A 25595-nucleotide genomic window follows, 5' to 3' on the forward strand; every position below is an offset into this window, starting at 1 on the left:
CAAGTGGCCTATGCAACACAGTGCGCGGCAGCGATTTACATCGAATGCTTCAAAGATAAATTTATGAATATAAAAGAACAAGCCTCACAAATACTGGCTAGTTACAATATCGGCTGCGCGCGCGGCCACATGTGACCATGGCATTAAAAAAATATATCGCGTTAGTTTTTTTATTTGTGGCCAGTGTTAACTGCAAACAAGCATGTAGGTTTTACTTATTTTTCTACAAGATGTGCATGGAATCAAGATAATTTATTTTTATTGTTCAGTGCTTGGATGAATTTGGATGGTTTTAAGTTTATGATTTTAATAAAGTGCCTTTTTATTTATTTTTCATTACACTTTAATCATAGCCAAAAGGCCGGGAACTTGGACTTGGTAAGGTTATCAGAGTAACGAAAGCTGTTATCAAAGTGACTTAACTAATAACAACAATTCTTGATTAGACAATGTTTACATTATTTTAAATTATAAACATAATGCTAACCTAACAAATTGTATTTTTAATATTTGCCACCAAATGAAAAGATAATTACTACTATTGTTCTACTTAACAGTCAGATTAATCCCTAAGAAGTGGGATTTAGCGTAAATAGTTAAATCCTAACCATTAACTTAATGCACGATTAATTGCTCCTACATTTAAAGTTTAAACTCAAATTATTTATAACCGTTTTCATCCCTTACTAATTTTTGTGATGAATATGATGACAGTGGGCTAAATGGGCTTATAAATTTTATTTAAAGTAAGTACCTAAGTATTTAATAAATGTTGACTGGACTTTGTCAGTTTTTAAATCCTTCGTCCTTGAAAATGCTTTGCCATCCAAATAGACAATGCCCCCGGCTAATATGTATAGTGGGTAGGTAAAAACATAAATATTCCGTACATACACCGCGCCGCGGGACAAAATACCGGTCTAGCCTTGCGAATTTAATGTTTCTTTTTACGTTTTACAAATCTAGTTACAGATGCTATAAAAGTTTATTAACCTCTTAAATATTTGTGGCTAACTTTCTCAGTTTATACTTATTGGTATGCGTGATTAGTTAAATACAATGCAGGTTGATTTTCTCAAATGAATTTTCTCAATACCATTTTATTATTACGCTACGCGAGTATTTATTACGACTAGGTTTTGCTATGAAACAATTAAAAAATATTTGATAGGTACTACACTCAAGAGCTAAAATATCGAAATTCATTCAAATAAGTAGGTACAGTATGTATGATACAGTCATGAATCTATGCTTGAGTTTGAGATGAGTTTCAATTTCAAACGTCGTTTTATAATACGGGCCAATTTTTATCTTTGTAATAATTCATTAACATCAATATTTATTTGGATTATAGACAAAATATGCGTGGCAGAACAATATTTGAAAGCATGCGAGGAAATGCTGGAAGTGCCGACCAAGAGCAAAGCAGTGCTGAAATGTATTCCAGCGAGAGATAGGTAAGTTTTATTAATAAAAATTGAATCCTTTATCACATTTTATTTTCTTTGTCTTTAAAGAAATGAAAGTTTTAAGACGAGTCAAGTACGAGTAGAAATGGTTCCATGTCCTTCGTTTTCCTTTTTTTATTACGACGAAAGAAGCTTATTGATACAAATTAGTGAGTCGTAAATTGGAGAGCTTGATTTTAATTTCATTGTTTTAATAATCTATTATAGGACGAACTTTTCATGACACACGTTACTAGGAAAATTAAATGGAAACATCCCGATTTTATAAATTACGAAAAATATTTACCTAGACTTTCTCACTTAATAAGGACTCAAACAGGTACAAATTTCTACTTACTACAAGTACAATTATTTAATAAGTATTAATTAAGCAGACTCTAGTCAGTAAACTAAGCATCGAATTAATTAAGCCAGAAAATGTCTCTTGGCAAAAGAGTCGCGAATAATTAGTTAGACATTATTAAATTCTGGTTAGACTCCAAATTGAACAAACGACAGTCGACTTTAATTATACAGGCTACGTCATACGAAATTGTCTTCGGGAAAATGAACGAGCCAGCTTCCAAGTTTGAATTTGAAATATTAATTCTGTGATTGTCTTTTGTCAATGATTCTGGGTTTACTGACACGCTGGAACGAGCGCAAAACAAAACAGATTCGAATTTCGAACGTGAAAAGAAAAAACAAAAATGTCATCTCCCAGTATGATAATGGCCAGTGTTTGTATTCATGTCGCGCGTCTCTACGTGCTTAGCGCCTAGATGTTCTCTCTAGGTAACTCGCTAAAATGGTGATTGTTTTTACATCAGCCTTTTTTTTTCGTTTTAAAAATATTTTCCTTAATGATGCCAAAATATACCTAAATCTTAGAGGATAAAAAATACAAATTGTACCTAGCATAACTGCCTTTTTGCTTAAATTAGAATAAAATAATGATCTCGTGTTTCTAAAATATTACTTGAGCTTTTAAAGGCTTTTTCTATTCATGAGCAGGTAAGTACGTTACGTCTATAAAACAGAACATATTTTTCTAGGATCTGTAATATTTCATTAAATTGTTTAGTCGCGGACAATTTATAAGTAAAGCAAAATGCTAATGAGCAACAACCAGTTTATGTTATTTATTTATTAAGTTTAATGTGCACCATTTTCTATTAATTTCCTGTCCACTAATATGGTTATTGACCTGAGGTGGAATTGTGTAAATCAATCGTAATGATTTGACAGTTCATAACGTAGGATAAAGTCAGTTAAACAAAGCGTTTGACAGAATAATCGTACGTTATGAACTGTCAAAAGATAACGATTGCTTTACACAATTCCACCTCTGATAACCTTGGAAGTCTCATAAATTATCTTTAAATTATTATTTAAAAACAAGTCCAATGAGTAAGTTATAAAGATATCAATAGAGTCAATATAGACGTGCAACAATCGTTATTTTTCATTTCAAAAATGTTTCGTTCGGATACAAAAAGATGAAAGAAAACCTTCTCCATCCCGAGGGAGTGATTCTGATGCTTCAGATCGATCAGCCGTTCCGTTACATACCTACAATTTGTATCAGAAACTGTTTTTATTATTTTAACACGTTTTTATTCGTCCTGCTGTATGTAACTAACATGTAATGGAATCTAAGAATCTGAATTGAGTACAAGCACTTCTAATCTAATTCTCGTATTTCTATTTTAGCACTATTTAGTAGATCTTATAGACAACTTTTCAACATCTCGTGAATTTTAACTTAATAANTTAATAATAAACTTATACCATCCTTACTTCCAAAGATTAACCTCAAACTACATTCATATTCAAAACTTCGAACTCCTCCTGTTCTTCTGATTAATTTCGTTGCGGGTCAAATGACAGTTTAACTTTCCCCCGGGAAACTTGACCTTCACTGGTTGGGTTTTTATTGGCGGTCAAGCTGTAGATCCTGGCTATACAGGAGTTGCAGTGGTGGGAAAGAGAGGTGGGAATAGTCCCGTATTCAAATTCAATTACCTCCGTACCTAGGCATTCTATAGGGTATACAAATTCTCGAGTAAACTTATTTTGTAGGGGTCTCACCATGCAAACTAAATAAAATTTACTTTTCAGGATGGAATGTCTAAGCTACGTGCAGCAAAGGCAGGCGGACTTCGTGCCCGTGGACCCTGAGGACATGTACGTGGCCTCCAAGATCCCCAACCAGGACTTCGTGGTCTTCCAAGAGTACAGGACGGATGATGAGCCAGATGGTATGTATTTAATTTTCTTGATTTGATTTCTCGGCTCTATTCAACTCTTTAAATTCTCTTACTTGTCAGTATTGTTGTGGTGTGCAGCAATATTAATTGTACCTATCTAACTAAAGAGGAACTTCTACATAGAAGCTATGTAAGAAGCGTAGAAAAAAATAGGATTGAAAAAAAAACGTTTCTGGTGCTAGACTTAGAAAACCAAAAATATCGTAAGAAAATGGTCTCCTCCTGCCTCCCAGTAAAGATATAAGATGACCATAGTGTGAGTAGAGTATGTCGGCTAAACCAGTAGTATTGATTCTACTATGGTAAACTAAGGCTGGGTTGCACCATCTTACTTTAACTTTGACAAACGTCAAAAATCTGTCAAACTCCATACAAAAAACACCGGTTATCGTTATAGTTACGGTCAAAGTTAGGTGGTGCAACTCAGCCTAAGGGAACTAACCTATGAAAGAGTCTAATTTCAGCCCGTATTCACAAACGATACTTGCTTAAGTGAAGCAGCAAATGTAACGCACAGCGTTGAATAGAGCTCAGTGATTGATTCGTGTGTCACCCTGTGCGTCCACGCGCACTGTGAGACCTCATACTAATGTTTGTGAATACGGACGTCAAACGTGTTAAAGAAACCATGAATTCAATATGAATGTGTAGGTACTTGGAAATATTTACGTTATAAATGATGAACAGAAAAAGCCATAACCAATACTAGTATTCTATTCTAACATCTACATTACGAAACCACTTTAATATTGAATGAACACAATAGACCAAAGCCAACAAACAACACTTCCGAACGCTTGCATTGCATAATATTCAAATGAGAGAAAGTTTAATAAAATCCAATCATATTAGAGCTTTGGATGCATACGAGGCGAATTGTATAAGTAATTTTGTTTATCTGCAGTTTCAAGATGTTTATGTGTCGATATTGGATGTTACTTTATAGAAAGAGTCGAGGAATTCACATGTGTTAAGTGACATCAAAATCTTAAAAAATAAGGTATTTTCAATATCAAGCAGACGACTTGCTATGTGCATGGTTTCTTTTTGTCGCTTCGAAGAATCGTCTGTCACTGAACAAAGGAATATTAATCTTGAGCTGCATACGTTTCTTGTTAACCATTCTTGTGTTACATACACACACGACTCTCCACAGACACGAACTTCTTTATATAGTTTGGTCGGCTGCTAATCAGTATTAGGAATCGGCCGATACCAAAACGGTGTAATGTGCGCTCTTCCAAGGACATGTCACACTGGATGCGACCTGCTGCGGTCAGGTCCAAGTACCTAATTATACAAGAAGCGGGCTTTTTTACTTTGACCAGACCGCAGACCGCATCCAGTGTGGCCAATCCTTCTTAATTAACTGCCTGACTAAACTACGGTCTGACAAAAAGTCTGCGAGATCTGTGAGGGCTCGTAAATGTAAAAAATATTTTCAGAATCTCCATAAGTAAAGGTCCATTTTTTCTATATGATACATTATCAACTTTTTATGTGAAGCTCGCCGAAATATGTCCTCGTATCTCGTCGTAATGACTTCTATTCAAGTCAGAATGGGTCGCTATTCATCGTTAGGTCCGCAGCATTCCCACAATCCTAAAGGATAGGCTCCGCGAGACATGTTTCAGCAAGTCTGGAAGTCTTAGCCTAGAATTTATCGTAGTTTATGTGTGAAAGAACTATGTAGGACTTATCGGGATTTGGTTCTGATTAAGTACTACTCTAGTTAATTTTTACAGGGAGAAATAAAATCTGATATGTAACCACAGTCCACACTCTGTTTATAAGATTTTTCCTAAAAAGACAGTGTTACCTACTTTCATTGCAGATTTTTTCCTGATCTGTTCATGTATGAAATTTCAAATATTGCGCACTAGCTTTTGAGCCAATAAGCTCCATACAAAACTCCTTGCTATTTCCCTTAAAAGGGCAACACACAATGGAGCCCGACCATATTATTTTAGCTCATATTGCAATAGATATTGAAGTATCTAATTGATTAATAAATTAATGTTTTTTTTTCTTTTTAGCGGAGTTCCGTTACGAAGCTGTGATAGTGGTCCACAAGGATCTTCCCGTCAACAACTTGGACCAACTGAAAGGGCTCAAGTCGTGCCATACTGGAGTCAACAGGAACGTTGGATATAAGGTAACTTACATAATGTAAAATTTTCGTTCGTTTCAGCCAAATGACGTCCACTGCTGGACAAAGGCCTCCTCCAAGGCTTTCCACAATGCACGGTCCTGCGCTGCCCGCATCCAGGCTCTTCCCGCGACCTTTACGAGATCGTCTCTCCACCTAGTAGGAGGCCTGCCCACGCTACGTCTTCCAGCCCGTGGTCGCCACTCGAGAACTTTTCTGCCCCAACGGTCATCGTCTCTACGAGCTATGTGCCCCGCCCACTGCCACTTGGTTTTAGCAATTCTGCGAGCTATGTCGGTCACTTTGGTTCTCCTGCGGTAATGTAAAATGTATCTACTAAGTATATTATGTACGAGATCGAATCAAAAATGACTAGATCCGTAAACGAACAAAAGCTGCTGACATAGCCCGACGGATTAGGAAGCTGAAGTGGTAGTAGGCAGGGCACATAGTACGCAGAACTGACGGCCAATGGGGCAATAAGGTTCTGGAGTGGATGCCACGTACCGGAAAGCGCAGAGTAGGGCATCCACCCACAAGGTGGACCGACGACAGCGTTGCCAGACGTCCCGATTTTGGCGGGACGTCCCGATTTTTAAATCAAATTTAAATGTCCCGCGCGGGACAGGCTCGGTCCCGCTTTTCGGAGAGAGACACTTACTTCACCAAACTTTTGTTTGAAACGCCATATTATTCTAAAGAATAAAACATTTTTAATTTTATTCTTTTTTTATTCTAAAGACGAATTTAACGATAGAGTAAATCTGATTTAAAATATTTTTTTTTGTTAAAATACATTTTCTATGGCTACTTTTGCTATATATGTCAAGTAAACGTAATTTTAAGTCAAATAAAAAGATAAATATTTGAAAACCTTTGATTATATACGTTTTTTTACTATGTCCCGCTTCTGACGGAAGAGTCCCGCTATTTTCACTCAAAAAGTACCAAAGTCCCGACTTGGCGAAAAAAAAAACTGGCAACGCTGACCGACGACCTCATAAAGGTAGCAGGAAGGCGCTGGATGCCGGCCGCTACCAAGCGGTCATTATTATGAAAATCATTGGGGGAGTCAACAATGGACGACTAATGGCTGAAATGATGAAGTACCTACATAATATAATAAGAAATGTTACGGAAAGCGCCTGGATGCGGGCAGCGCAGGACCGCGACATTGTGGAAATCCTTGGGGGAGACCGTTGTCAGGTTAGGTTGAAGACGAAGATAGATGATAAAGTGCTCGAGGATACATTAAGTCGGTTGCTACTTGCTAGCCTGTAGCCATTTATAAGCCTAGCGCTTAACTCAATCAGCGTCTGATGTATGGGTCATGGGAGCCTCACAGGAGGGGTGATTTTGACATATTATGACGTGACAGAGCACACAAATCTGAAGTCTCGCTGACATTCGACGTAACAAAAAACACCCTTCCATGCCGCTTCCATACCTCAGGCACTGACTGGATCCACTAGACCTAAACATTATAATACCAGAGCAGTTAGTATTGACTCAACCCACAAGTTACGATATACCTAAGCTGAAGATTTAGCAAAGGAATAATCATCTGCAATGTACTCGTAACAGCTTACAACCCTTTGAGTGCCTTTGATTTCATATTCCAATGTAACAAAGCATACTCGTCTCATATTCAGAGCTCGGTCTTGTCCCGCCAGATGTCACACAGGCAGACAGAGGGTAATAAGGAGACAATCTTAGCAAAAACATCGAATAACGGCGCAGTTACACTATGCGGGAAATTGATCTAGACATTTAAAGTAAACACGCTCTTCAGTCAGTTTCGCCGTGCGTGGTCCACACTTCGGTGTACGTGCTCGTGCTTTGTCTCGGTAAATTTTCCGCTTAGTGTAACTGAGCTGTTAAATTCGTATTGTGATAATATTGAAAACAGAATTTATGTCAGCTATTCAAATAAAGTTTTTATTCAAATTCCAATCTAATGCGAAGTCAAAAAGGGTGCAGTTTCGTTTAAAGAGCAACACGACAACCTCAGTAAAGATGCCTATTCAGTTGTACTACTTATTATTATTCTGTGGTTGTACCCTCAAGCAACTTTTTCTTTCCTCAAAAACCAATAGAGGTAGAGTCAGAGACCTAATTACATGTATTTATAATTTAAGATTGGTTTAAGTTTAAATAATACAAAAATAGATCAGATCAGATAAAGAAGTAGACCAGAGCAGATCATAATAGGTAGTCAACCATCAAATGAACCACAGAGTGATTCTGTCAGATTCTTCATTTTAAAAGGCGAAACTACTTATAAAGCTCCCATTCTTTCATGACTATGAAGGATTTATATCGCTCCGTGAATCAATTTCGATTGCTAGCGAATGTTACTTTGTCCAAGACTTTGATCTATTCAACGAGCACATTACTGCCAATCAGTTACAATGTAACAACCCGCATATCCGTTCCTATGTAACGTGGTAGCGTCTTTCCGTTCTATACATGGCCAGAACGCACCCATAGGAAACTGCTCGTGTATATTTCGGAGTGCCTGTTTGTAAATCTGTGACTCCAAACTATACACGAATTTTGCGTACTGATCGTGTATAGTTTGGAGGAGCTTAGTAAAAAAAGTCATCTCCAAACTATACTCGATTAGTTTCTACTACACCACTTACACTTGACTAGAGTGTGTTTAGTTGATATTGATTTAGTAAAATTCAGTAAAATATGGAACTATATTTAAAATTACATTTATTTGATATTATTACATAAAATATTATTATTTTACTGAATCTATAATAAATCTAGATTTTTAAAACTATTGTAAGTGGTTTTTGAAATTAAATTGATTAGGTAGATTTCAAATTAAATAACAATTTAATTAATATGAGAGAGAGTGAGAGAAGAAAGTTCAACGCGCATTAAATACAATATTATGCGAGACTTTAAATGCTAGGTTTGTATTGTCGGCCGTTTGGTGTAGTGGTTAGTATGTAATAGAAAGAGAGGTCAATAAGTCAAAATGACTAGCATGCAACTACTCGCGTATAAATTGTAATCACGCACTTATTACAATACATACATGATTAGTCCGTATGCGTACTGGCGATGTATATTTTGAAGGAAGATAATTGACCTAAGTCACTACAAAGTATACGCGAGCAGTACGCAGCGTATGCGTACTGGTCGTGTATAGTTTGGAGGAGCTTAGTAAAAAAAGTCATATCCAAACTATACTCGATTAGTTTCACACCCTTGCGTTCTGGCTATGTATAGAATGGAAAGACGCAACGTGGTAACAGCAATCAAATGATTTCGTTGTGATTTTGGAACTCGGTCGTGTCGCGCCAGATGTTACACTTAAGGTGAGTATAGACTAGCTAGAGCATTTACTTGTAACAAAACAACGAGCCGCTCTATGAAATATCTAGTGTCACCACACCCTGTCACGAACCAAACGTCATACATTTTACCTGTAATGTACCAGTCGCAAGAACGTTACATTACACAGAAATAGTCTAGTCTATACTCACCTTTACAGCGAATAGGGACGGTTCCAGCAATAATAACACTTACATTCGTATATTGAAGCCGATGACGTGGCCTATTGCGTTGACTTGGCAACTATTTTTTATTAGACAATATTAATAGAAGTACAATATTGTAAAAAGAGGACCTTTCTTATTTGTACAAGAAACAGTATAAAGGTCCTGAAAGAAGCGTTAGAAAACGCCAAATACTTTAGTCACTTCAAAATAAAGAAATTGTACGTAATTCAAATAGATTTACATCTTAGAGAGTTTGAAGGTTTTAAGCAAAAGGTAGGGTAATTGCGCCGGTTTTCCGTCCAGCTCCTGTTTTCGTCCATTTGACCGACTTGCCACAAACAAATACGGAAAATTAGAATACAAACCTAACTTTCCGTGCAAGTTTGGACTTGTTACAATCTATAATATCTAAGTAACAGTTCTGCCTGCATGAAAATGTAATTTGACAAGTAATAACTCCAAAAAAATCTACGGAAGTTGCTGCTGCACACAGGTGAATGGAAAACGTCGTCAAGTTAGAAAAAAAACGTGCCGGTAGGGAACTTTCATGGTATGTTTAATTACTGTTTTAGCTACTTTACGTAATGTTTTTGGCACGTATGACTAATTATTAGCATAATAAACACTATTTTAAGGGTTTATTAATGTTTTTGTATGGAAATCTTAGATAATTAAGTGTACTAATACTAGCATAACAATTTTGCAAGCTTTTGGTTTTCGTCCACGTGGACGGAAACCCTGACACCTAGTTAATATTTTTAATAATCATTTTACTTCAATGGACCTACAAAATACAATGTTTTTTCTTCCAATATGATCTTTATTGCCATTACATTAAACATTTTAGTTTGCGTCCACTTTTTAACAGTGATAAACCCATAAAAACCGTTAAAAAGATGTGGACGAAAACAAAAAACAGCTTTAAACGTTGTTGTGTTTTCGTCCATGACGTCATGAGCAAGCACTGGGGTGGACGAAAACCAAAATTAGCTATTCCTGTAGATTAGTTTTCGTCCATTTGTCCTTCGATTTAATGCAATATTTTCCTAAATTTAGATAAGAAACTTATTTAAATATTTTTGATATCATTTGAAAGCTAACAAAATTACCTTTCAAATGATATACCACAATCCATAGTAACTGTATTGTAGAATTGGTTTTAAGTTAATAATTCAACTGCTCCCTTTTTTCTACACAGTGGTCGAAAACTAGCGTACACTAGGACGAAAACTGATTTTTTTGGACGAAAACTAGTGAAATCGCCTCTTTTGCATAAAATATTTTTTATAAAGAAACCCGTGGTATTTACTTATTGTCATATAATATTAACGTAAAGTAGACTATATAAGGACTAAAATGACATATGATGCATATGAGTAAGGGTATTTTAAGATATTCATTTCGCATCACAAAGTTGGCAACTCCGATAATTGGACGAGAACTAGCGCACTTACCCTATTTTCGGAGCCTTTAAAAGCGAGCGCACTTCAGGGACCCCATTTCTTTGCAATTTCGCATCTATAAAAGTAGTTAAAGGGGAGCGTTGGACAGAACGGCACTTGGGACTTCGTTCGTAAATCTGAGAAGGCAAATAGAACAGGAAATGTTTGAAACAATATTTAGCCTGCGAAGAAATTCGCGAGGGAAATTTTAAGCTGGAATTCTTCATACAATGAAAAGCCGGAACTGTTGCCATTCGGTCTCTTGAAATTGCTCGTGAAGTCGTAATAAGTAAGTATTTTCTTTTTTCGACACATTTTTCAGCGTTCTTCTCATGTTTCAAAGTGTGCCTTTAAAGACGAATTTAATTCTCAAACCTAGTTCAGGAATTCCAATAAACGTAACACGTGCCTGTTACTTCACGAATTAATTTCCACGAAACACGTTAATAAAATATGAGATAATCCACGTGACACCGAAGAAAGAAACAAACATACATTACAGAAATATGGGGGTGACATTGATGTATTACCCCCGACATGAGTGTAATGTAAAAACAAATTAGGAGCTACGAGATATGAAATTTCGTATTTTGCTTGTTTCCCGAATTGATGTAGATATTACACTATCAAAGTCAGTGGTTTCCAAGTTTGCCTTCCCAAGGGACCTCCTCATTGACGCTATAAGACAGTTTGGGCGTAATGACAACGATTAGATTAAGATTAATGAACGATCCTATCAAGTTAAGTGACACTTCGGTTCGCCACTAATTCATAGCAATTTTCCAAAGTGGTTCAACAATATATTAATGGACTCAATTTGATGGTACAACTTAATCTGTGGCGCCTATCTTAGAAAATGTTACGTAAATGTGAGTAACGACGCAAAATTTGGCTGGAGAATTTGATTAAATACATATTTTGCAATTCCGCAGTCAAATCTAAACAACTCGGCAAGTCGGCCATGCTTATCAATATTCAATTAGGTTTTTAAAAACATCCTTCATAAGACTTTCTTTAAGCTAAGGCCCGTATTAAGAAATAACACTCAAAATATGAATCTATACTCAAGACGATCCAAGCCATGCATGGTTGCTCTAAAAGTATGGAAGTTTACCCTATCACAGACTTTAATCTGAACTTGAGTTTGAATCGAGTTTCATCGATTCAGGAACAATATTTGCTGATTTCCAATAGGAAAAGAAAACCAACAACCCCAAAACTTTGAGAACATGTTCTATTTAACACATCAAACAGCGTGGAATGATTAATTCTCCACATGTGTACCGGTTATGTTGTTATGCGAGTTACAGTTTTTACACCGAATTTGGGAGGTAGGTAATATTTATAGGTAACGCTAACGATGATTGATGGAACTAAGTTCGGGGTGTTTATGGAAGTTTAGATTAATGGCCAGGTATATTAATCCAACGTGAAACTTGACCTTTCTTACATTTACGTAACCAGGGTGAAGGCAGCTTACTTAAATTGTTACGACCTATAAGTTCTAAATATTCTACGGTCCAAGTACCTATAGGTAAATTCTTGAATGTAGGCGATAAATTGAGAGGTTGGTTTCTTAATGCTAGCCTAAACCTGGCTAAATCATAAAAACCTACTTATTCTAAATGTTTTCGGTTAAGTTTTCCTCATGTCTGTCTGCAAGACAATACAGTTCTTATATTTTTGTGTATACTTACTTATAATAACAATTTGCATAACAACGTCTTTTAAACAAAGATGCAAATACTTCGCCATATAAGATGAATGGCGGATAAACTTAACTCGACAGCTGGATATATTTTGGTGTTGTAGTCTAAATTTGGGCTCTAACTTCATCCTACAGTTTGGTGCTCAGTCTTGACACAATACCGTGGTCTTGGTCTACCAAACACAAGTAGTTCAAATTCGCCTTCAAACTACAAGTAAACAGTACCAGAAATTCAACTGCTTGTAGCCAAACAGGACTGCTATAGCTGTTCGCTGTGTACAGTATAGATGCTCAGAACAAGTCGGACAACTTGCCGAAACTGACTCGGAGTTAACCAGTTCCAGTCAAGTGTCAATGCAGTTAAGTAATCGCTATGCAAGACCGAGCTTGCATCTTAAGGTAGGATACCTTAAAACTTCTGGGCATGTAGGTAGGTACAGCAAAAATAATGTTTTATTGCAATTTATTTATATTTTCAGATGTTAAAACAATAAATTCTGTAAATGTACAATTGTACATGAAGTAGCGGTATATACCTCGATAGGTATTAAATATAAGAGCTTGTTGAATATGTTACTAAGTAGAAATTCCATTCCAATAGATTGTAGTAGAATTACTTCTAAATAAGGTAAGGAATCAGGACACTTACAAGAATCTAACTCCTACATAATATAACAATGAAGAAGCATTTTCAAGTACTTAAATGTTTTAAATTTTGTTTATCCCTAGACCGGCAAAATGGATAATTTAATTAGGTATCTACCCCCAGACTACTTACCTTCTTACTTAAATTATCCACTCGAAGTTAACATAGCAATGTTATTTCCAGTTACGACTTACCTACCAAATAAAAGAAAGACCTAACATTGAATCGCAAAGTAGGTAAATTCATTAAAACTCATGCAAACTTTCATACAATAAAATCTCTAAAATTTTAATATTCATTCGTGAAAGCTCTAGAATTCTAGGTACTCTGGTCTGTGTACTTATGTAGTCTGAATAAACCATCCAAGACGAATACGAGCGTTGTATGTTAGACGGAATAAAATTATTATCTCTTTGCTAGAAGTAAAGAAATCATAAGTCCATTTGTAGCTCTTTGAAATACTTATTTTAAACTAAACATGTTACCTACAGTTAGCGTCAATCGTTCGTGACACCCAAAGTAGCCAAAAAGTTGACAATACAACCTTTAAAATTGTAACAAAGAACGTGTTGCGAACTTTTTGGCTACTTTGGGCGTCACGAACTATTGGAGGCTGACTGTATCTACCTGGATCTACCTATTAGTACCTATTTATTGTTGTTTTTATCATGCTCTCATTTGGCTAGGCTGATCCGAGAGATGAGTGACCCTTCTCAAAAAGCATCAAAGCATCGACACCAAGTCGGATGAATGAGTTTTTTCCTGAATGTGTTTTTGAGAACCCCATTAACCTTTCACTGAACCGACCCACTTTAATCCTTTCCAGAAAATAGCCGATGAATTAATACACGTTACCCTTTTTCAATATGTTTTTTATGTAAAAATACTGCCTCTTGGGGAGGTTTTATCAAACACCATGATGAACAGCAATTTGGTTCCCTGAATTGCAATTTCAGTTTTCTTTTCATACAGTGTAGGTACCGATGAAAATGCTTTAAACGCTTCAAAATATTATACCATCTTGTTATCACATGTAATCTCTTATGTTTTCAACTGCATAGTCTCACAATATAACTATGCTGCCGCCTGTATAGGTCTACTTAGCGACATTTTGCGATAATGCAGTTTTTTTATTAAGAATATTAATTTCAGATTCCTCTGACAATGCTGATGAAGCGCTCCGTCTTTCCTAAAATGAACGACCGAACCATATCGCCGAAGGAGAACGAACTGAAAGCATTCTCCACCTTCTTCTCCCAATCCTGCATCGTTGGCAAATGGTCTCCTGACGTCAAGACCATGAGGACTTGGAGTGAGTATCTTTTAATTTTCCACATTTTGAAACAAATCATATTTTTCCTTAGACTCTCCTTATCCATGACCTCTGCTGACACTTGACTTTTACGCTTTCTAATTTGGGCGAAATTGGATTTTGAATAAATAATAATTTGGCTTTCGATGGTATATCTATGTATATGCAGTAACGCCAGCAACCCCTGAGTAACATAGGTGTATCAGCAATCACTCAATATTCAACGACATTGATTGTCTAAAACGCTTCACAAAATGAGTTTGAAAACATTACATACATGTTAAGAAAAGGACCTTGTGTAAAAATGGATACATTTTGCACTTCTAAAAACACTCACTCCTAAAATGATCTAACATCTGATGATAGCTGACGTTAAATGCTTGTTTGAACAGAATCCCAATACAGCAACCTATGTGCCCTCTGCGAGCGACCAGATGCTTGCGACTACCCTGACAACTTCAGTGGATACGAAGGCGCCTTGAGGTGCCTGGCCCACAATGGAGGACAGGTCGCCTTCACCAAGGTCATCTATGTCAGGAAGTTCTTTGGGGTAAGTTACGAGTACTTTTGTTTTGAGTAGACCTCATTATTAATATACCTCTAAATGTGCCGATGATCTGGACATTTTACTCTTTGTCATCTAGTCCCAACCCAAACCAAGCAAAGCTTCTACCACACATTCCATACAGTTACGTAGGTATATTAGATACAACATTACTTAAATCGTTTACGCAAAATCGAAATGCAGACCTAGATTCTGCAAACTTAACGACTCGAGCGAGATCCAAGAGGAGGAGGCTGGTTCGATCCCCGCCGCCGATGGACCCCTCTAGTAATACAAACGTACTAGTACTTAGTGCTTACGTGGGGTTAACGGGACTAATTGACTTAATTTGTATTATTAGTATAAAAATACTAATATTATTTACCCTTTTACCCAGTTGCCAGTAGGCACAATCCCAGCAAACACCTCATCGGAGAACCCCGACGAATTCGCGTACCTCTGCGCGGATGGATCCAAAGTCCCGGTCAGGAACAAGGCGTGTTCCTGGGCGGCCCGGCCTTGGCAGGGGCTGCTTGGCCACAACGATGTGTTGGCCAAGCTGTCCCCACTTAGGGAGAAGATAAAGCAGCTGGCTGATTCTGGTGAGTAGCACTTGAAGTTTCGTCACAAGTGCTCAAGGCATGTTCCTAAATAACCCGGCCTTGGCAGGGGCTACTTGGCCACAACGATATGCTGGTCAAGCTGTCCCCACTTAGGCAGAAGATAAAGCAGCTGGCTGATTCGACCTGAGTAGAACCTGAAGTTCCCAATACCAGTGTTTTCAGGATTTCAATTTCCCAATGGCTTGATTTATTCGGAAGCCATACCTTACTTTAATATTATAAATCCGAAAATACTTTATCTACTTAGGTAAGTATCTTGTTATCTTTCCACGCAACCACTGAACCGATTTACATATTATAAGTTAGTTAGTTTAAGACCCAGGGTCATAGGATAGTTTTAACTTGGTTTTTGGAAAGACTTGTGCGTGAGATAGACTTTCTGTGACAGACTCAAATTAAATACACCGAAAGAATAAGACAGTTTACTGATGCCGATGCTACGATTGTATACGAGTAGGTACCTACTTAGGTACTCGGAGATGTTTGAAATACATGTCACTTTTCACACAACATTCAAAGATACAGCTCCCGCTAGCAGCAACGCTTGAATAACTGTTCGCTTTTAAAATGTATAAATCAGCATAAGTATCAGTAAAGCTCATGTCATTGAAATATTCTCTATGTTTGTCCAACTCTGAAACAAACACTCAATTGGCCATCTGCGATAGCGTTCAAAAATTCTGAGCTAACGCTTTTGTGAAGTGCCCTTTGCAAATATTTGGAGACCAAACATAGGCCGGCTGGTAAAATATTTAGAGTCGGCTCAGCCAATGAATATTTAATAGCTGCCAATATTGGCCCGACAGGATTACTAAATGGATACGCTCTATTTTGTAGTTTAAATTGGACTTTGGGATTCAATGTAAAAGGTTTCAAAAATATCGAAGTGTTCATGTTATTTGAACGATTATACACTTTTGAGATTAATAAAGTTATACGAAAAAGCTATCGACTCTATTTATCATTAAGTTAAGCAATAAAGTAGGTAGATACCTAAGAGATAAAATAAAATAATTATTATTGTTTATTTTAGTCTCTACTATTGTATGAATTTGATTTTCTCATTCATTCAAAAAGCTTCGGTAGGTAGGTACCTACCTACGTAAAAAGGACGAGGTCCCGTTTAAATAAAAGGTGATCTTCAATGACTGGAAAATGGATATCTATAAAGACTGGAAAATAATATCCACGTGTAGGGACGTAGTATTTACGAACTTACACGCACAGCCCGTGCATTAATAATTAGACGTAAATCTTTAACGATGAGCCACTCACGAAAAAATAAGGTTCGGGCATGAAATTCCTCTAACGATAATTAATTCCATCGAGCACAGCCCCTGACGCCTGTTTTAATTAATCCAATAACTTGGACTTCGACAGTGTAGTTGAAAAGGTGCCAATTTAAATATCTAATTTTCTCGGAACGTTTAGTTTAGCCCACGGCAAAGATTGCGACCCTTCGAAGTAAATTGCTTTAATCAGAAAATCCTGAAACTAAGCAAAAACAGCTCATTAACTTGATGTCTGGAGGTGACATCAGGTTTTCTAATTTGATGAGTTAATTAGTGCCGAGAGAGCTGCCTTACATTAATCCTGTATCGTTCCCAGGATTTTCAAAATGAGGGTTTTCGCGATTGAAAAATCCGCCAGATTGCAATACGTAGACGCGAGGTCCAAATGCTGCGTGATTGGTGGATTTTGACATATCAGTCAATGTCATGTCAAAAATAACCAATCATGCAGCATTTGGACCTCGCGTCTAAGTATTGCCATCTGGCGGATTTTTCATTCGCGAAAACCCTCATTAGTTATAGATTTTTAAAGATCTGAATACCTAGGCTATTAATATTTTTCAGAAATCATTTTCTACTTTACTTGTGCACTGAAAGGCTGCACAAATACTACCGTTAAACCATTAGCGAGACTATTCATCGATACCTACTTGCCATAGGTTCTTTAACGGTTATACTCATCTGATAGTATAATGGATCTCACAAAGCACATAATCATTTGTCATTTATTTTGTCCCAAGAGGTACTTTGGAATAAAACCAATAAAACCCAAGACCTAGTTGTCAAAAGAATTCCACTGAATCCCATGGAGATTCACCAGCTTATCATCATGGAGTTGCAGCAATCGTGGGAAAGAGGTGAAAAAACCTCAACCTTATAAAATTAATGGTTTGTTCCAAGGTGCCGCCACCAAACCGGAATGGTTCACCAACGTGTTGGGGCTATCAGAGAAGATTCACCACGTGGCTGACAACATCCCTATCAAGCCAGCCGACTATTTGAAGAAGGCCAACTACACAGAGGTCATCGAGAGAGGGCATGGACCTCCAGAACCAGTTGTCAGGTTAGTAAAAAAAACTTTATTTTAAAAAGATATTTTCTGTAATGAGCTCCTCAAAGGTTCCTCAAGTATTGTGTACGAACTTACCATTAGATGAGAGTCATACAAATCATAAGGAACCTCTGAAATAATTAAATCTACCTACCTACTTATCTAAGAAAAAATTAGGTAGGTAGTCATATTATGTATCACTCATTCATACCTTAGTAGGTATTCTAAAAACTAATGATCTTAAAAAATCTGCTTTGAAATAACAATATTCGTCAATGAGCCTGATTTTATTGTAACATATGTTGATAAACACATAAAATCGTATAAATAAAGTACTTTTATAAATCGAATTGAATAAATTTATTATTTAAAGAGCCATTGTATGACTTGACATGGTGCTAAACCGGCCTTGATTTGAATGCATGGAATCATTTCAACAATAAGTCCATTCATGGACAATGGACAATATCAGACACCATTGAAGTAAGTAGATACTTCAATGGGTACCCATACCCAACTACCTACCTACTTTATTTGCTACTAGAATCTATAACCACATGGTTTTTAACCCATGTGCTAGAACACAAGCGACGTCTCACAAGGTAGACGACCTCGTAAACGTAGCAGGAAGGCGCTGGATGCAGGCCGCTACTGTACTGGATGAGGCTATATTCAGCAGAGGACGTCCTGTGGCTGAAATAATAATGATGATGATGATGAACACAGATCTACCTATTCTACTTTCTCAACGGCAGCTTCATTCGGATCGATTACTTACAGCATCTATCTCATTAGAAAAACCCATGAAATTGAAAATTGAGCACCAAACTGAAAACTTCTTAAACGTTGATATACTTAACTCCAGTATTTTAAGCAATCAAAAAATATTACACAAACTAAGAGTAGTTATTCTACCACTGAATTTGTACGAATTTAACTGCAATGGATCTTCGTATAAAGAACGTCAGTCAAAGCAAAGCACTATCTAAATATTTAAACGGCAGTTCCTTCCAGACCGCGTTGTTTATCTTTGAATTTAAAGAGATCTTTCACTGTAGCGAAGTATTTTGATGTTGCAGTTAATAAAATTCAAGGGCCACGAGGGAAAAACCTCTATAAAAACAACTGGAGGAGGGGATTGGGGGTTCCTTCGTAGCCGGCTCACAATAACTCGCGGCTCCGTTTCTTTGGGCTCCGGTGGACACCGTCGGGTTTTAGTGGGTAGGCCCCGCCTTTAGCAGAGTAAATACTTACAAACTATTCTATTGGCGGATTTACACTACGCGGAAATTAGCTTACTACTGGTTTTTACTTGACTTGGCTAATTTCCGCGCAGTGTAAAAGCGGCATATGCCTTTAGTGAGGAGGCGGGGAGGAGAGTCCCACTGTCCCACATAACCCTGAGAATTGACAATGAGAAGAGATAAGGAACATATAAATTTGTAGGGAGTCAAGCAAACCGCCCGGGAAAAGGAGCCCAGAGGAAGTAGGACTCGCGCGCTCTCCCGAGATTGGGTTCGCACGCCGCGCCGCGCCGTGAGGCAGAAAGAACCATGGCGCATGGGTAATGGTGGTATTTGTCCCTCATAACCCACTAGCAGTCTCCATCGACCAGTGGGGGTATGCGCAATTTCCCGACGTTAAAACAGCGATATCTTTTATGGAAACCTAACCCTTGGTAAATGAATAGGTACCGATAGCCGGCAGCTGTTGACTCACATCACCTATTCCCTGTGTGAAAACGGGTGGCGAGTTTACACGGACTAGATCCTATCATGTTTTGATAGTTCAGTCGGGAAGTAAAATGTTTTTGATAGTTCAAATTGTTTATGAGGGCGCAGTAAATTCACTGCCTAAGTGTTTATCTAATAAAGTAAATTGGTTATTAATTAATAGAATTAAAAGGACTGTGTTTGAACCAACCAAGAACCAATGAGTTTAAATGAAAAGAACGAATGAAAATTAATTTCAGCAGCAATATTTAAATTCTATCAAGGTTTAGTTCACCTTATTATGGAGCAGATCATTATAAATGTGCGCTTGACGGACCTACAGTAACAATCACGGTATTTAGGCAAACAAGACACAACTTCTTTGAGTTAGAGACCTACTCTAAAACAAGTACCAAAATACCTTTAAGAAATATCGACAGACATCGCTGCATCGTTACGTTAGACTGCAACGTAGGTACCCTAGGCGTATAACTGTTGTTAAGTTACGTATTTTCAAGGTTATTACAATTTTAGAAACCCAAACTTAATATCCACGCCTAAAACAAGTCCTATTTCACGTCGCATACCTCCGTAAAAGCCTACAATGGTAGTAAACTACGCCAACTTTCCATGTAACAGGGAGGCTAGCGAGGGACGTAATTAAACTGGGAATAAATTTCCCACGCTCGGAGGGACTATTTCAACTTCAGGGGCTTCAGGTGAATATAAAGAGAATAAATCTTTTCGGCAATCCTACAGTACCTAGTCCTAATATGTAACGAAAAGTTATAGCAGTAATATGCTTCAAAGTCCGTAGTTCAAAAGTTATGTCTGGAGATATTGATAGCATTAGTCCCGAGATCCTAATCCTAATAGAATACTTAGGTAAGTATTTATGACACATCGCTACCCAGAATTAAGTAATTAAACGGATTATAAATCCAAAAGGGAATGATTCTGGTGATCAAATACAGTTTTTGTATGATCTATCCCATAAAATAGATTTTAAAAACCTTTTCACTTGCGAATAGTAAGTAACAGTAACAGCAGATCGGTCAATTAATTTGGCTTTTGCTGCTGAAATTAGACTTACAGTAGTCTGTCTATTTAGATCAAATTATTTGGGTTGGGTTTATAATAATCTCTAACTCTACACTTATATTCCTAGGCTCTGCGTAACTTCCAACGTGGCTCTCGCGAAGTGCCGCGCTATGGCCGTCTTCGCCTTCAGTCGCGACATCAGACCCCAACTGGACTGCATACAGGAGGCGTCGGAGGCCGACTGTCTAAAGAACGTAAGATTTTATTTTGTATTGTCATTTAGGCCTAACCCCTTGAGCGAGTTGAAATTTTCAATTCAGAAACCGGACCAGTTTCCTAAGTTTAAGTTTCCTAAGGTATTCCTAAAATAGCACTTATCCCTTGCCTATGTGTACGTACCTACGTAGTAGATACCTATTCTCACAAAAATCGAGCAGATTCATTTTCTTCGTTTAACTCTACAGCTAGACAAGGGGAATTTGAGATCGTCTTCATTATTATACCTACCATGTCGTTTGGTCACCACTGAACGAGAGACTTCTCTAACATACCAGAACCCTTATAATTGTTATCTGAATAAAATTCTGAACGTAGATATCTCATAGGCAAGCTTTACCAGGACAGGAACAAACCCACCAAACTGCTACATAAACAGACCGTTTCACATAAAAACCCCATGCACAGGTGCAAGACAATGGCTCGGATCTCGCTTCGGTAGACGACTCAAGAGTCGCAGCCGCAGCCAAGAAGTACAATCTCCACGCGGTGTTCCACGAGGTGTATGGCGAGAAGAAGAAGCCTAACTACGCCGTTGCTGTCGTCAAGCGAGGCTCCAGTATCAAAAAGATGGAGGATTTGAGGGGCAAAAGGTAAGTCATTTGCTTAAAAATTTAAAAGAATAACTCAGACTGCTTCGGTAGACGACTCAAGAGTCGCAGCTGCAGCCAAGAAATACAACACCCGTGTATACCGAGAAGAGAAAGCAAACGGTAAGACGCCTTACGGGTTTACAGGACTCTGATTTCACAAACCAAGAACGTCCAATTTAGGTAGTAGAAACGCTAAACTTGGAAAAAGATGGCCGCATGGGTATAAAAAATTAGTTTGGGAAAATCCTTTACTTAATTTTAAAAAATCTTGGAAGTCCTTATGAAAGGCCTTTGTCCATTTGGCTGATACGAACAAATGAACGAACTTTATTAATCTAAGGGTTACCTACATTCTATAATTTTCTTCAAAACAACTTTCAGTCTCTCTCAACTTTTAAAGAATAACAAAATTTGTGGGCTTGGTCATATTACGAAATGGACTATGGACTATGTAAATAAAGCTGCAACATTGATGATAACTCAAACAGTAAAACCTTATCTACAGAAAATTACCATTCTCTGACGAAAGTTTCAACGAATTCTAAAGCAGAGTAGTGAGTAAAGTATGCAAAGTAGCTTTCAGTGATTCACACGGGACCTCGTTATTTAAATAAGATAGAGTTGAGGGAGAACTGTAAAAGTACACGAATGTCTATTCAAAATTTGAAGGTCTTAGATGAAATCCATCAGTAAAAGGCTACATCGATTTAAAATTTTGATTAAAGTAAGTAAAGCTTAAGACTAGGGGCAAACCACCGATTTATAGTTGGCCGATAGTTATGCCAGATTTTAAATTGTATGAACAATCAGCCAAATTGAATCGGTGTAATGTGCGCACTTCCATACATGCCCATACTGATGGACAGCCCGACTAAACTATCAGCCGACGAAAAATCGATGGTCTGCGCCTAGATTAAGCCTATTTCTGTAAGTCTAGCAACCATTTGCATGTGAACAACGGTTGTATGTAACATCTACACATTTAGTAGAGTCAATTGGTTACTTAGCCAATATTATTTAAAAATTATCTGTTACAGATCTTGCCACAATCCCTACGGAAGCTTCAGCGGTCTGGACGCACCCTTGTTCTACCTAATCAACAAAAAACTCATCAACCCCGATCAGGTATGTATGAGCAATGTTTCTAGTAGGTACTTTACCTAACATCTTTTACTTAAGTATTCCAGGCTAGACCATCAAAACATACCAATCTAGCTTCCTCCGAACGCTTGCAATTTATAGTTCGAACCGAACCTAGGTACTGAATATTTCAAAGAACCTATCTTAGAGAGTAGTGCACTTCAATGTATTGCAAAAGCTTGGAATCTATTGAGTTGCATTATAAATACACACGAAACTCGGCAGCATAAAGTTGCTGCTAGCTATCGGATAAATTATTGGGAAGCTTATCAAAATGTTCTCTCACTCAATGTGCTTCATTTTCAGTGTATCAAAAACCTTGGCGACTTTTTCTCTGGCGGTGTCTGTCTGCCAGGTGTTGACAAAGCCGAAAACAATCCACGTGGTAAGTTTAATCAATTTATTATTGAGATTTAAGTTTATTAAATATCATAAAAAGAGGATTGATATGAACTTCTGAAGAATACTTAAAGATAATGGACCAAAAGTACGCCCTTGGGAAGCTCCCGAGAAAATTGAGATATTCCATTTAATAAAATTATTCTTGCAGGTGACGATGTCTCAAATCTGAAGAAGCAGTGCTCCACTGATAACAGCCCAGTGAAGTGCCTTGAAGAAAACCGTGCTGACGTCGCTTTCGTATCAAGTAAGATTGTAAAGATTTTTGTAATAACGAAAACTGAAATTAATTACCACTTTAACCTCTTTGTAAATACATTTTTGTAAAAATACTTAGATGTCGCCTTTACTTCACCTACCTACATAACGAAGGAATTTTTTTTACAGGTGCCGATTTACCAAACTTTGACAAGTCAAAGTACTTGTTGCTTTGCTTAAACAAAGATGCAGGTGGCACGAGCTGGTTTGAGAACTTCGAAACTTGCAACATCGCCATGGCCCCCTCAAGAACCTGGTTGTCAGCTAAAGACTTCTTGTCAGACGTCTCCATAGCCCACACTCCGTTGAGTCTAGCACAACTTTTGGCTGATAGAACTGATCTATTCAACATTTACGGAGAATACTTGAAGAATAATAATGTTATTTTCAATGTGAGTACAGTCTGTGTTAGTGGTTCCACAATAGTAAAAACTCATGTTATTGTTTTAATTCTTGTCAGATTTATTTATTGTCTATTTATTTTAAATCTATTTAACTCTTACAATCTGAGATAATCACATTCCTAATATTTATTATTGCAGAATGCTGCTAAGGGCTTGGAAACTACAGAAAAAATGGACTTCGAGAAATTCAAGGCAATACATGATGTTATCAACAATTGCGGAGTCGCTTAAAAACTTTTCATATGTAAATTATAGTTTTAAGCCACAATTCCCGGTGTGACTAACAAATTAGTGGTAAGAATGACAAAAACAAAAGTCTGAATTTATGAATTTTAATTACATCGCTTATAATGGTAATGATAATAAATAAATAATACCCATATCATGTAGTTTTGTTTTGTACCGAGTGAGACTTATAATGCAGCTAAGATCAGGGTTATTACAACGGATGCTGCCAGCATTGCGTATCCAGTAGCGTAAACTTCCTTAATTGTTAGACCTTTGGCGGTGTCCCAGTAGAGATGTCTGATACCATTAGCAAAGTGGTATCCAAGAGGGGCTGCGATTAATGCTTTTGCTAAGAAAAGTGTCGCTGGGGACAGGTTGAGGCCTTCGATCATGGTGATGTAGTGAGAAATGTCGTTTGGCAATACCAAGATTCCGATACCAAGAACGCTGGCATATCCAGAGAGAATCATACCTATAGGACAAAATTTCAATTGTTAAAAAATTTAGAATTATACTGAAACTTTACTGATAGTGTCTATTGAGTATTATGAATACAAAATATTTTACTATTATTGTAGTAGCTAAATCAAAGTATCATGGCACCTTTCATTCTCATTAGAATGAAAATTATTGCCTACCTATTGCACAACTAAATCACTCAGAGTAAGTTATTGCATTATTATGATTAGAGTCACAAACATTAATAACCTTTTCTTAGGTACCAACAACAGCACATTAAGCCAAACATTGTGGCATCTAACATCATTGTAATAAGTGTCATTTTGCAACAAAAATGTATAGTGGATGTGCTGTTGACTGTATAAAATAGTCATAAAATAATGGTAATAAAATATTGTTAAGAGTTTATCACTGCAAATAATGTCAAAGTAAACAAGTTTGCAAATTGCAAAAGTATGGAATCAAGTTGAACATACCTGCAGCTCTATGTGTGATACTAGTCATGCTAGTCAACTGTGGGGCGTAGATGGTCAGATGTGGGGACATGGGGCGCTTGAGTCGTTCGTTTCTGACATCATGATGCTCAAGTTGGGGAGGCTCAAACTTTTTGTAAGTCACTTTAGGCACTCCAGCCGCTGCCTGGGCGTAGTTCACAGAGCTCAACGTAGCAGGAAACCTGCCTAAAGTTGATAGCAAAGACTTTGTGCCTAACCTAAAAGAATTAAACAGTAAAATCAGCCAAATACTAACAACCAAAACAACCTAACCCTATTACATAATGTTTGCCAACTAACCTGCTGCAGCTGTAGAACGCCATTGTTTATTTGTAAATGTACTATTTATTACGTCGTAGGCTTCTGCAACACACACGAATAACTGTTTAAAACACTATTTATAGTCTATTTTTTAGTAAAAACAAACAAAATACACTCACCACTGAGTCTGACGAAGTACAATTTGACAGTTTGTTTGACAGCCAGCACGCAAGGCTCACTCACTACGACAGCTGTATGTTCCGTTCCACAAAAATTGTAGTGCGTAAAGAACGAATGCTATAATAATTGCTTCAAAATATCAATTTA

At 37.2% G+C, this 25595-nt stretch overlaps 2 protein-coding genes across 2 annotated transcripts; one reads left to right on the forward strand and one right to left on the reverse strand.

Annotated features, from left to right (window-relative positions):
• Positions 1-85: 85 nt before the first annotated feature.
• Positions 86-24263, forward strand: Tf (transferrin). Its single transcript, XM_028323710.1, has 15 exons — positions 86-204; positions 1355-1457; positions 3570-3709; positions 5755-5873; positions 14334-14493; positions 14886-15043; positions 15435-15639; positions 17853-18015; positions 20884-21010; positions 21441-21625; positions 22663-22750; positions 23072-23150; positions 23316-23411; positions 23552-23814; positions 23965-24263. The coding sequence occupies exons 1-15, from the start codon at positions 138-140 to the stop codon at positions 24055-24057; spliced, it is 2046 nt and encodes a 681-aa protein (XP_028179511.1). The 5' UTR covers positions 86-137; the 3' UTR covers positions 24058-24263.
• Positions 24143-25498, reverse strand: LOC114366746 (succinate dehydrogenase cytochrome b560 subunit, mitochondrial). The gene is made up of 4 exons (XM_028323711.1): positions 25448-25498; positions 25308-25370; positions 24990-25225; positions 24143-24526 (listed from the first exon to the last, which is right to left on the reverse strand). The coding sequence occupies exons 2-4, from the start codon at positions 25328-25330 to the stop codon at positions 24240-24242; spliced, it is 546 nt and encodes a 181-aa protein (XP_028179512.1). The 5' UTR covers positions 25331-25370; positions 25448-25498; the 3' UTR covers positions 24143-24239.
• Between the last annotated feature and the right edge of the window lie 97 nt (positions 25499-25595).

This window comes from Ostrinia furnacalis, unplaced genomic scaffold (assembly GCF_004193835.3).
Source record: "Ostrinia furnacalis isolate ACB-3 unplaced genomic scaffold, ASM419383v2 OfSCF0682, whole genome shotgun sequence".
Lineage (NCBI taxonomy): Eukaryota > Metazoa > Arthropoda > Insecta > Lepidoptera > Crambidae > Ostrinia > Ostrinia furnacalis.